The 13,656-nt window shown below is 45.6% G+C and overlaps 1 protein-coding gene across 16 annotated transcripts in view; it reads right to left on the reverse strand.

Moving 5' to 3' along the window:
• LOC128335599 (connector enhancer of kinase suppressor of ras 2-like) overlaps nt 1-13,656 on the reverse strand; it is a 443,349-nt gene that overhangs the window by 34,392 nt on the left and 395,301 nt on the right. For all 16 annotated transcript variants that reach the window (XM_053274147.1, XM_053274152.1, XM_053274150.1 and 13 more), the window contains 2 exons: nt 4,996-5,044; nt 808-983 (listed from right to left, as the gene is read on the reverse strand). In XM_053274147.1, the coding sequence (XP_053130122.1) occupies nt 808-983; nt 4,996-5,044 (225 nt within the window). The remainder of the gene's footprint in view (nt 1-807; nt 984-4,995; nt 5,045-13,656) is intronic.

The raw sequence follows: 13,656 nt of genomic DNA on the forward strand, positions 1-13,656 counted from the left end.
TTTCGGTTGTGGCCTCTTGACTTTGGAACGTCCTCCTTGAAGAGCTTTGCCATGCTCCCTCCCTCGGTGTTTTTAAAAAACAATCTCAAAATACACCCTTTTAAGGAGGCTTTTTAATGCTCCATTATTGTTTTGTTATATCTGGTAGGTTCCTTGTTTTAATTTGAACCTAATAGTTGTGGTTTTTAATCTCTCAATTTTTTAAAGTTAATTTTATTACTTCTATTGTATCTGTGTTCTGTCTTATTGTTGCGAGCCGCCCCAAGCAGTAGTGCACTGGAGGGGTGGGGTATAAATATTTTTGATAAATAATAATAAATAATAATAACCTGGGTCTATTTGCTAGCCTTGACCAAGAAGAAATGCGAATATTCCAGTGGCGTAGCGAGGGCAGAGAGAGCCTGTGTTCAATGGCCCCTCTGCCCCACACAGTGCAGTCCTATGCCCCCCCCCGTAGTACGGGCCTCCCACTCACCTGTAGCCATGCCACATGCTTCTTATGCCATCCCCCGCCCCCACTTGCCGGCTCCTCCCAGCTGGTGGGAAGCGGGCAGGGCCCGTTCGGGTCATTCCCACTTCCCACTGGCCAGGAGGAGGAGGCTGGAGAGAAGGCAGTGGGAGCAACGCACAAGGGTGTGGGGTGGCGGGCGAGGGGGTCAGCAGCGGCAGGAGTGGCTGTCCAGCGGGGATGGAAGCGGGAGGGGAAGCCAGGCACGTCCTTCAGACACATTCACCCAATGATAGCTCCTCCCTTGGAATACTGAGTTCTGGCTTTGCTTCTTTCTCCTAGCAGTAGTCAGTACTCACGTTCTGGTTAGTGTACCAATACAGCGAAGAGTCCTTCAGGACGAACCAATATTTTTTCCACTTCTGGGTGAAGTAGCCTTTGGCATCTTTTTTCTTCCACAGCCAGCCCTCACAGTCTCCATGCCCCAGGTCTTTGCAGGAGATCCGTCTCCTGCTGCTGTTGTTCAGTGAACCTCCTTGAATGGAAACAGTGACAAAAGAAGCTCAGAAGCCAGGACGGCCCACTGCAATTCCCAAATCCTTTTGCTGCCACTTTATCAGTATGGTTAGTCCCATTTTGCCGATGAGCTGAGAGCATAACAGCTTACTTAGGAGGTACATAGGAACATAGGAAGCTGCCATATACTGAGTCAGGCCATAGGTCCATCTAGCTTAGTATTGTCTTCACAGGCTGGCAGCAGCTTCTCCGAGGTTGCAGTCAGGAGCCTCTCTCAGACTCATCTAGAGATGCTGCCAGGGAGGGAACTTGGAACCTTCTGCACGCAAGCATGTAGGTGCTCTTCCCAAAGCGGCCCCATTCTCTAAGGGGAATATCTTACAGTGCTCACATATAATTTCCCATTCAAATGCAACCAGGGCAGACCCTGCTTAGCAAAGGGGATAATTCATGTTTGCTACCACAAGACCGGCTATGCTCTCATACATGGCTAAAGTGAAATTTGAACTCGGGATACCTCAGCTCACATTTGCATAGCTATTTCACGACACAGGCACCATTTACTTACTTCCTTTTTATTTTATTTATTTTATTTATTTATTAAAACATTTTTATACCGCCCAAAACTTATGTCTCTGGGCGGTTTACACAAAATTTAATTGTTAAATTTATATACCGCGTTTCATTAAAACAATCCCAAAGCGGTTTTAGTGGGCTATTATTGCTTATTGAATGAGTAACAGCATCAAATAGTCCTACAGCTGGATTTATCAGTTCTTCATTGTGTTGACTCCTCTGCAGTACTGGCTTGGCTTTTCTTCTGTTTTAAATCCGAACAGCCAAATGTAGAATGAAGTTGATCAGGGCACAGATGTCTAAAATACTCTGTCTTGGCTCCTGATTTCTTAATGCTTCACAGAGATCAGATGACGTTACAGTTTATTGTGATTAACCTGCATCATGATTCATTGTCTGATCTATTTTAGCAAAGTAGGAAAGAATAACCTGTATATGCCATGAGGATTTAACTCTGAAGCTAATTCATCAGGAGTTTTGAGGGGGTTATAGAACCGATGTTAAAAGCATTGCTTTTAGCATTGGTCTTAGCCAATGTTAAAAACACAGAAAGACTTTATTTCCATTATTTCAGCATATTTGACTTGAGAACCCTGAAATTTTATTCACTCTCTTTCTCTATTTTTTTTTATCACCAGAAACAGAATTTCCCCCCTAATATTCATATCACTTTTCTTTAAAAGCCTAGGGCAAATTTAATTAAAACATTAGACTGTTCACTGTGAAAAATTGAGTTTACATTGTTATATTAATTATATTTGTCCTGCAGCTGCGAAGCAGTGTCAAGAGTTTAGATCACATTAAATTACTACTCTTTCTTCTGTGGTATTTCACAGCTAAGCTCTGAAAAGTTTATTCCTTTTGAAATGGCATTCCAAATTCTCATCCATTTAAAATGTACACTCAGAAATGTACCAGCTGGAGACGAAGATGCAAGGCTCTGGACAAGTGATCAGGATTGGCTCCCCTGAGACAGCCCTTTCATGAGGCAAGCTGAGGCGGCCACCTCAGGCAGCAGATGATTGTGGTGCCAGCAGGACAGCAAGGTGCTCCCCACTGCTGCCATTGGAGCAACTCTTGGCGACCCCTTGCAAGCTTTGCCAAGCGTACCTCTCCTCACACTCCTTGCAAAACTAGCAAGACGAGAGGAAGCTGCCGACAACCTGCCCTCCTCCCCAGCCCATCACTTTTTCAAAGCTTGGAAAGGCTGGTTTTGGAAGGGGGCCAACCCCCCCCCGGTCATGGGGTAAGGCAGCATCTGACACCTTGCCTCAGGCACCACAATATCAGCCCATCCCGCAGATGCGCCAGCAGCCGAGACCATGCTCTGCCTGCCCTCATCAAGTCATGCTGAACATCCTTCCCAAAGATGGGTGCTTAGCACCTATGGTAAGGTGCCAAGTAAATGCCATTTTATTTTCAAAGACTTTTGCTGAAATGACATCATTACTTTTTTAATTTGGTGGGGGCCAATTCTCCGGCTGCTCTTTCTCATCTTGATGCTGTTCCTCATCTTGTTCTACTAGTGTCACACACACCCTTGTCTTAATTTTATTTTTTATTTTCTAAAGATTTATTTTGGACTCCTACATTGTAAGCTGCTTTTATGGTGGAAAGGTGGGGTGAAGATATGTTAAATTAATGTAATATATACCAGGAAGGCATGTTGGTATGTATATCATTGGCTTATTCGCAGGACCGTAAGCTGGGTAGGAGGAGTGCCCAGCCAGGGTAGGAGAGCCATGCACACATCTGATCAGTGGTCATGTGAATCCACAGATCAAGGTAGGAGGAGGGGGGAGTAATCATCTGGGAGCTGGGTAGGGTGGTTTGTTGTCTACCCTCAATAAAATGCTGGGGATGGAATGTGAATTGGGTACGCCTGTCCTACCCAGCTCCCACATGATCACTCTCCCCTCCTTCTCCCTCAATGTTTGGGTTCATACAATGGCCAATAGAGAGAATCCTATCATAGCTGGGCACTCCCCCAACCCTCCAATCCTGCAAACAAGTTTACAGTATACCACTGGATCTTCTGTCCTCCGGGAAACCTTCCCTATCAGTTTGCCTGTCAGGGAACCGTTGTGTGCAGCTGCAGATTCTGGGGCACATTCTAGAGCGCACACCCAGTTCACCTGCTGCACTAGCCAACCTTGGTAGGCCTCCTTTCCACTCTGCACAGTTTGAGTGTGTCCAAGAGAACGACTGCAGTATGTGCTTTCTTCTGGAAACTAACTCCAGCAGCTCAGGTCATATGGAAAGCGACACATCTGTACCAGGATCTAGGACAATATGGGCGTGGGAGGAAGCCACATTTTGGGCTTCTTGCATGTGACCTGTAGCTGGTGACCTTGCTAGAGCACACATTGCATGCTGGTAAGGTAAGAAGAGGGGCGCCTAGAATGCAGCCATCACTCCCTTGCCACACTAGGGTGCAGGGAAGCCGTCTTTGGAGCAGCTGGTCTCCCACACTGATCCTCTCATGATAAACTTTCAAGAAACCAATGATAAGCTCGAGAAACCCATAACAAGCTTCCTCCTAGGCCTGAGATAGACACATTTGAGGGAGGAGCCCCTTTCTGGACAGACACACCTATTTTCACAGTGACTTGAGTGTGAGTACAATTAGGTTTCCCTGTTTCGTGAAGAAACCAGCTATGCAGAGTGCTGCTTGGAAGCTCTTGGGCCAATCGCTAAGCAACTTCCTTCCCACCTCCCATTTTAGCTCCGCTGAGCGCTGAGCGGCTAGACCTTGTAACAATCAGGAAACCACTTCCCTCCTTCAACCCAGAGTTCTTTAAAAAAAAATAAAAAATAAAAAAATGGATTGGGTCTGGGAGAAAAAAAGGCATCAAAACCAAACACACACACACACACACACACACACACACACACACACACACACGGAAATGGATAAACATGCCAGGTGCCTGAATAAAATGTGAAGTGCCCTACTGCCAGACGTCTGCTCCAAAAAGGATGTCTGGCCAAAAATCCACACTGAAGTTGGAGGAGGTTCAGAAGTTAGCAAAACAGCAAAGTGAGGGAAGCTATCCTGGGGGCTGGGCAGAGCGGGGGGACAATCCCTGCTCTAGGCAGGAGATGTCGATCAAACAGTTTCCTATGAACCCTGCATGGAAACTCACTAAACTATATGATTCCCTGTCTGAATACTGCCTGAGCAGTTAGGGCTCAGCCACACTCCTAAGAACACTCTGCATTGTGAGTTTTTTAGTAGAACACATGACAATATGTTACTCTTTTGTTGAGCAAAATCCACGTGTGTCCACCCCCCCCCAAGGTTCAGGTGTTGCTATATAGACATCATATGTATACCTATCAGTACAATCTATTTTGTATGGGGGAGGAGACCAAGCTCCCCCCTGAGCATGACCTTGACTTCTCAGTTTTCATATTAATGCTTATTTATTCATTTGGATCATTGAGAAACTTACCTTTGGGCCATTTTTTGCTTTTTACCCGCAGGGAAGCGTAGTGAAAAGTCTGGAAAGAAAGACAAGAGAGAAAGACTTGTCAGTCGAAGCACATGGCAAGCTGAACAAAGCTGCTTTTCAAGACAGGCAATGCTCTGCAAACATCACAAAAGTCACCATTTTTTCATGCTTAAACGTTATTTTACTTTACTTTACTTTATTTGTATGTATAAACTGTCCTTCGTCCTAAGACCGCCCCCCAGGGCTGTCAACAAGATAAAAATAAGACAATTTCAACAAAAACAACACAACATGCCAATTACTTCTCACAGTCGCATGTCTACCCTGACAATGCAAAGGGTGAAGGCAGAACAGACATGATTGCAGAGCAAACTTGTGGGTGTTGATCTGGGCATAAGTTCCATTACATGCAATAGGGCTTATCCCAGGAATGTTCACAGTGTGGTATTGGACTGAAGCCCAAGCGTAGTGGAATGGTTTGAACCAGAGGTTCTCTTACCCCTGGACTTCTGGGCCAAAGTCCAGGTCCTCCACACCCCCTGGGGGCCTCCAAGCCCTTTTTAGTCTGTCCTGGGTTGTGTGGTCACATTAAAAATGTGTTTAAAATATTGTGTGTATGGGTGGTGGTGATTCCAAAGGCCTTTAGGTCCAGGCTCCAAAATTACCCAGGTGCACCTCTGGTTTGAACACCATAAGGCTATGCATATGAAAAGCTCTGCCCAGGCTACGGAAGCCGTACCTCCTGTGGAGTGCTGGGATCGATCCCGACCCTGGTGCTGCCTGCCCCACAAACCTGGCTTTTACCTAGGTTCAAGGGCGCTAGCACACCCTTTACCCTGGCGCCAGGGTTGTGTGTATGCTCAAGTTGCAGGCAGCCTGAGTATACACAGAGTCAGGCACCTAGAGTGCTTGCCTCCTGGGGGAATCTCCCAATGCACTGTGCTTGTCACGTGGTGCATTGTGGGATTCCTGGAGGCTGGGACAATTTCCGGCCTCCAGAGATCTGTGCTTCATGGAGCAGCGTGGATCGTGCGGGCACGGGGCGGCGTGCCAAATAGAATGTTGGGGTTGTTTGGGAGGAAGGTCCCTGGCCCAGTTGTGAGAATAGCCTCATTATCAGACTTTCTCCTCTCAGAACTGTGTCTGTTGGTTAATCCTATCCCAGGCCTAACTTCCCAGCACCTCAGACTGGGAGGGGAGGGGATTAAAATAATAGAATTCTAATCTACAGCGTTTCCCAATTCTTTTCATCCTAAGACACACTTAAATTAAAAATATATAACAACAACAACAACAATAATGGACACTGCCCACTCTCCCACACACTGAAAGCCACCATGTGGTTTTTGTTTTTGTTTTAAAAAATATTTTGAGTGAACACCAAAAGCGGGGAGATTGAACTTCACTTCTGCAGCTGACTCGCCCCATAAAGCACCAAGAAGGACACATCCCTCCTGGAGCATTTCCAGACGGGGCTTTCAGCTCGGAATGGAAGGTGTGCATTTGCACATCAGCTGGATTTATGCTGATATTGTGTAAGATATTGGGGAGTACTTAACACACAATTTGCATTTTTCATAGTGCCTAGCTTGATTTATGTCTGGGGCAAAAAAAATCAAAAAAAAAAAATCCACTTTTTGCATTGGTTTTTGGGAGCAAATTCAAACTCGCAGTAAAGCCTCGATAAAGCTTGCTGTCTGGGAAAGCTCCGGGAGCATCAAGGAGCAAGAAAAGCAGGGAGTCCCAACTCCTCACTTTTGCAGTTGACTCAGAGCGAGTCGGCATGGCACATCAGCAGTGTTCCGTGGCACACTCGTAGTGTGCTACAGCTTCCCCAAGAAATGTCTATCTAGCCTCTATTTGAAAACCTCCAGAGAAGAAGAGCCTATTATTGTGCGAGGCAGGCTATTCCACCTCTCACAGCTGCTGAGCATCACTGGTAGCTATGAGAAAAATGAGAAAATCTCACTCCTGCCTGTTCCCTCCCATTGGCCAGCAGCAGGATCTTCTAGCATGTGTTAGCAAGGAAAGAATGTTTGCAAGGAAGAGCAAACGATGAAACAGGAGACAGGCACACCTCTGTCTCCAGGTACACACAACTATCTGTCCATAGGCAAGGGGAGAGGGCATTGCTGAGTTCCCCAAGCACTTTCCCCGTAGGTGGGCAACAATCACATGTCTTGGCCCAGAAGGGAATAGTTCTTCATAACACCCTGCAGATGTCTCTGCATCCGTTTAAAGCCATTTCAGGTTTTCCATTTCTGGTTTCAGAATGAAATCTGCAACCACATCGATTAGATTAGCTGACTTTATTTTTTCAGTGGGAGTTTCCAGTTCACAGATGATCACAGTGGAAGCTCTTGGCTAAGCAGAGGCTGCTCTGCTTCGGTGTAAGGGCAGCCTCCACAATGCCCTACATTTCCATAAGTGCAAATTCCCTGAATTATGGGTCAAAACCGGACAGCTAGAGAAGGTGTCTGAGTCCAACTTCATCAGCCTCTTTTAGATTCAGAAGCACTACCCAGACCACAGTGGTACAAGCCACAGAGGGCAATGACGAATAAAGTGCATCATACCGAGTGCTTAAGAAAAGCCCTGCGGGATCAGACCAACAGCCAATCTAATCCATGATTCAGTTTTCCTCAGGGGCCAGCCAGGAAGCTCATAATCAAAGCAAGGATGCAATAGGCATCACCTGCCCCCATGCCCTTCCTTCAGCATTCAAATGTACATGGCCTCTGAACATTTAGCTATCACAGCAAATAGCCGGCATTTACAGGGTGATCTTCCACCAATAATGTCTCTAATCCACTTTTAAACTCAGCTAAGCGACTGATCATCACGGTGACTTACCCGCTCAGGCTTGGAACAGAGCTCAATTTCCCCAAACTTGGAAAAATCTTTCTCTGATTTTGGGCATGTGACAGGATCTGATCCCTTCAGTCCCACCAATGAGCATCTAACTCCCCTCACCTCCCCACCAACCTGCTCACCCACCAAGCCCCTTTCCACTTGCTCTTTACACTGTTGCTTTTCCTGTGGCAAGGGAAGGGAGTAGATCTGCCTCCCACTCCCCTCTCTGATGTCTGGCAAATATTGGGTGTCGGGAAAAGGGAATCCTGGGAAATGTAGGGGTTTTTCCCCAGTGCAACTAACATGGATCAGTAGCCCTAGGAAAACTGCATTTCCCAGTGCTTCTTGTGCCTGGCACTTGGCTATAAAAGAGTATCAGAAAGGGAATCGGAAGACAGATCCTTTATCTTCCACTTCTGTCAGAACAGGAAAAAAGGAGGAGGAGGAGGAGGAGGAGGAGGAGGAGGGCAGGGAGTGGGAGGGGATGGCAGCAGTAAGGTGGCCGTGTGGGAGGCAAGAAAGCTTATGCTTCTCTCTGACTCTGAATAAGAGAGGAAAATTTGGCATTGCAATGCTTGCCTCATATTAAGGCAAATATTATTATGAGCCTCCTTGCATACCATTCAGATCCATGTCAACACATCTCATGGCAGCAAATGCCACACATCAATTACGCGTTGCATAAAGAAGTCCTTTATTTTGTCAGTCCTGGATCTACTGTGAATTAATTTCATTGGGTGAGCTTGAACTCTAATTATACAAGACCAGGAGAAAAAGTCATCTCTTTTCACTCTCTCCACACCATTCATGATTTCATAGATCTCTGTCATGTCCTCCCTTAGTTGCCTTCTTACTAAACTAAAAAACCTCAAATCATTTTAGGCTTTAAAAAATTCCTTGTAGGGAAGATGCTCCCTTGATCATTTCTTGCCCTTTCCTGCACCTTTTCCAGGTCTATGATATCCTTTTTGAGATGGGTCAGCCAGAACTGTGAACATCATTCCAAATGTGTCTGTATGACATCCAATGACTTAAAAAATGAGTTAAGCCACATTCTACACAAGAAGTCCCTCCAAACCCAGCCGAGGTCATTACCAGGGTCAGCCTTAGAAACTCTTACATTTCTAACAAAAAGTTTAGCTAATTACAGTATAGTTCCATGTCTCTTGTTCCATTTGAGCATATGGAAAAGCTTCCAGAGTGGTTCCTCCCAGAACCCCTCTGCCTTCCAATCTAGTATCAACATAAGAACATAAGAACAGCCCTGCTGGATCAGGCCCAAGGCCCATCTAGTCCAGCATCCTGTTTCGCATGGTGGCCCACCAGATGCCCCTGGAAGCCACAGGCAGGATTGAGGGTGTGCCCTCCCTCCTGCTGTTACTGGTACTCAGAGGCATCCTGCCTTTGAGGCTGGAGGTGGCCCACAGCCCTCCGAATGGTAGCCATTGATAGACCTCTCCTCCATGAAGTTATCCAAACCCCTCTTAAAGCCATCCGGGTTGTTGGCTGTCACCAAATCCTGTGGCAGAGAGTTCCACAAGTGGATCACACATTGTGTGAAGAAGTACTGTTTGTTGGTCCTAGACCTCCTGGCAATCAATTTCATGGAGTGACCCCTGGTTCTAGAGTTGTGTGAGAGGGAAAAGAATTACTCTCTCTCCACTTTCTCCACACCATGCATTATTTTATATACCTCTATCATGTCTCCCCGTAGTCGTCTTTTTTCCAAACTAAATAGCCCCAGGTGATGTAGCCTTGCCTCATAAGAAAGGTGCTCTAGGCCCCTGATCATCTTGGTTGCCCTCTTCTGTACCTTTTCCAGTTCTACAATGTCCTTTTTAAGATGTGCTGACCAGAATTGTTCGCAGTACTCCAAGTGTGGTTGTACCATAGTTTTGTATAAGGGCATTATAATACTAGCCGTTTTATTTTCAGTCCCCTTCCTAATGATCCCTAGCATGGAATTGGCCTTTTTCACAGCTGTCGTACATTGAGTCAACACTTTCAACGAGCTGTCCACCACGACCCCAAGATCCCTCTCCCAGTCAGTCACCGACAGCTCAGATCCCACCAGCATATACTTGAAGTTGGGATTCTTCGTCCCAATGTGCATCACTTTACACTTGCCAACACTGAACCGCATTTGCCACTTTGTCGCCCACTCCCCCAGTTTGGAGAGATCCTTTTGGAGCTCTTCACAATCAGTTATGGATTTCACTACCCGAAAGAGTTTGGTATCTTCTGCAAATTTTGCCACCTTGCTGCTTACTCCTGCTTCTAGATCATTTATGAATAAATTAAAAAGCACCGGTCCCAGTACAGATCCCTGGGGGACCCCACTTTTTACTTCCCTCCATTGAGAAAACTCTCCATTTATATCTACCCTCTGTTTCCTGTCTTTCAACCAGTTAGCAATCCACACATGTACTTGTCCCCTTATCCCATGACTGCTAAGTTTCCTCAGGAATCTGGCCGCCCAGCTACGAGCAGCTGCTCATCTGTGGGGAGAGTGGGCTAAGCCCGCTCTCCCTGCAGAACCCTGCCAGGCACTTTACACATGTCGTGTGAAGCGCCTCGGTGTTTTGCAGAATGGTTAAAGCAAAAATGAGATCCCTGTCCCCAAGAAGGTTACAATCTAGGAGAGAAACCGGATTGAAGGAATGAAAGGGAGATGCAAAGGAGAATATGCACAAATGAAAGATCCTGCTCTGTAACACCAAACACCACTTTTGGATTAACCCCATCATCTTTTGGATGATGTTTTGGATTAACCTCATCATCACTTAACGGGCTGTCATTTGTGATGGATGGGAGATACTTCCTTAACAGCTGGTTCTCTCCACTTGGTTATAACCTCTAAACAGGAGGTGGATGACTTGCCGTTTCAACATACAAGAGACCCTCTTTATACATGAGGATTCCATTCTCGCCTATTTCCATGGATAACGAAACCACAAATAAAGAGAACTTAACCCTATGGGAATTGGGGGGTTAGGTTCCTAAGCACATTCAAGTGTGCTGAAAATCACAACAAAAAGCAGGGGAGAGCAGAAATAAGCACAGTGCTTCACTCTGCAGATCTTTAGCAATGTCACCCAAATTTCCAATCCTCCAATTTTTGTTCTTTTTGAGGAGAGCTGGTCTTGTGGTAGCAAGCATGACTCGTCCCCTTAACTAAGCATGGTCCAACCTGGTTGCATATGAATGGGAGACTTGATGTGTGAGCACTGGGAGAGATTTCCCTTAGAGGAAGGAGCCGCCCTGGGAAGAGCAGAAGGTTCCAAGTTCCCTCTCTGGCTTCTCCAAGATAAGGCTGTGAGAGGTTCCTGCCTGTAACCTTGGAGAAGCTGCTGCCAGTCTGTGTAGACAATACTGAGCTAGATGGACCTTGGTATATGGCAGCTTCCTATGTTTCTATGAGGGGTGTGTGTGTGTGTGTGTGTGTGTGTGTGTGTGTGTGTGTGTGTGTATGCAGAAAAGAGCCACAAAGTGGCCCAGCACTTCAATATGGTGGCAAGAAAAAACATTAGAAGTAATTTCTGGCCACTCAAGAACCAAGGATAGGTGAAAATAACCCTATTTTCGCCCCACGAATAAAGAAACTGGATCTGTATGACCGAACTATTATTATTATTATTTCTTGTTTAAACAGTCAGATAGGTGTTATTGGCTGGTTTGTTTTATCCAGACATCGAGTCCTTCCCAAGGACCTGGGATGGCTGAATTTTATCATCGATACTGTTGGTTATTATAGATATCGTCACAAAATATAGGCTGTTCCCAGTAAAGCTGCTTTTTGTAATTGGCTGATGGTGATTTCTGTGGCCCCTATGGTGTTGAGGTGCTCTTCAAGGTCTTTTGGAACTGCACCCAGGGCACCAATTACCACTGGGTTTATTTTGGTCTTCTTCTGCCACAGCCTTTCAATTTCAATTTGTAGATCTTTGTATTTGGTGATTTTTTCTATTTCTTTTTCTTCTATTCTGCTATTCCCTGGTATTGCTGTGTCAATTATTTTAAATTGTTTTTCTTTCTTCACGACTACAGTTATATTTGGTGTATTGTGTGGCAGATGTTTGCCTGTTTGTAGTCGGAAGTCCCATAGTATTTTTACATCTTCATTTTCTTCAACTTTTTCAATTTTATGGTCCCACCAATTTTTGGCTACAGGTAGCTTGTATTTTTTGCAGATGTTCCAGTGTATCATCCCTGCTACCTTGTCATGCCTTTGTTTGTAGTCAGTCAGTGCGATCTTTTTACAACAGCTGATTAGGTGGTCCACTGTTTCATCTGCTTCTTTACAAAGGCGGCACTTGTGGTTTGTTGTTGATTTTTCGACTTTTGCTCTTATTGCTTTTGTTCTTAGTGCCTGTTCTTGCGCAGCCAGTATTAAACCCTCTGTTGTTGTTGTTGTTGTTGTTGTTATTATTATTATTATTATTAACTGTGGACATGTGAAACTGCAGGTTCTGGGACTATGGATAATGAGCGCCACTTGTATTCTGGTCCAGATTATTTCCAAGCGTGTCCAAAAAACCATTACAAGAAAACAATCTGCAGAAAATGACACATGACCACTCCGTGTTATTTTAAGGCTGTGAGAGCCTTCTGTTCAAAGACGACTTTCTGTGGCATTCTTCTGGCTCAAGTAAGCGAGCAGAAAGCCAACAAATATCATTGCACATGTACTATTCTATTTTGTCAGGATATTTTCCGACAGTCTAGTCTGAAATTAGAGATAAAAATAGCAGAAAGACGGGCGGCTCAGCGGCACAACCGCTCTCTATGTATTGATCCGATCCGCTGAGCTAACTCAAGTCTCACCAAAAGCTCAAGGAATAAATCTCAACAAGATGGCACTATTAGTCACAAACAAAGGACTTAGGAACACCATTGTTCTGCTCCCAGAGATTGCTTTCCCCCCAGCTAATGGAAAAGCAGAAACATTCACCATGCCTAGGCACACTGTGGCCCAGAGATTTGGACTTGGCACTCTTGCTAGGTCTGTGCTTGTGAAGCTACCAACTCAGACCCCACAAGGCTCCTGGCCAAGGGGGTCTCAGTGCTGAGATCTGCAGAGAAATTCCCTCTCCCTGTGTGCTGAAGAGCTCAAAAGCACTGCATGGTACAGTCAAAGGCAACATGCACGTGTGCACAGCTCCTTCACAACTGGCGAAAGAGCCCTTGAACTGGCGTGGTGCAATCCAGAGTAAATGCTACTTTTGGAATCTCCTGGAAACGCTTTCTTCACGGCATAAAGGCATTACACACAAGAGAGAACAGCTCCATAGGAACCAAGGAGAAGATGTGCAGGGCAGATTATCCATTCAACAAACTCCTCGCTGGTTCATTGCAAAAGACTCTGAAGATGATGATCAGGCAAGCAAAAGAGATCAGAGAAAGCAGAAGGGATTAGCATGTCTAAAAATAGGAATACATCAGCCTCATTCTTTTTGTTTTCCTCCTCGTATGCCGAACACCATGTGCAATTGCATTGTTCAGAGGAACATAATTAAGAAGGATTTTTTTGTTTTTTAAAAAATCTATCTAAGCAAGTTCATTGAGAAACGAGCAGCTGGCTGAGCACTGAGCTTCAGGTTATGAAATGCAAAGAAAATCACTGGGAGTCTTACTGGAGGGCCAGAGCCAGGTTGTTCGGGGCCTTGGGGTATGACTCGCTCCCAGGGTAGGTGGGATGCAGGAAACCCCTCCAGTGGCACATGTGAGCTTCCCCATAGCTCACTGGGTAGGAGGCAACAGCAGCTCCAGTCCTCCTCCTCCAACCCTTGGATGGAGAAACCTTTGGTG

This window comes from Hemicordylus capensis, chromosome 11 (genome assembly GCF_027244095.1).
Source record: "Hemicordylus capensis ecotype Gifberg chromosome 11, rHemCap1.1.pri, whole genome shotgun sequence".
NCBI lineage: Eukaryota > Metazoa > Chordata > Lepidosauria > Squamata > Cordylidae > Hemicordylus > Hemicordylus capensis.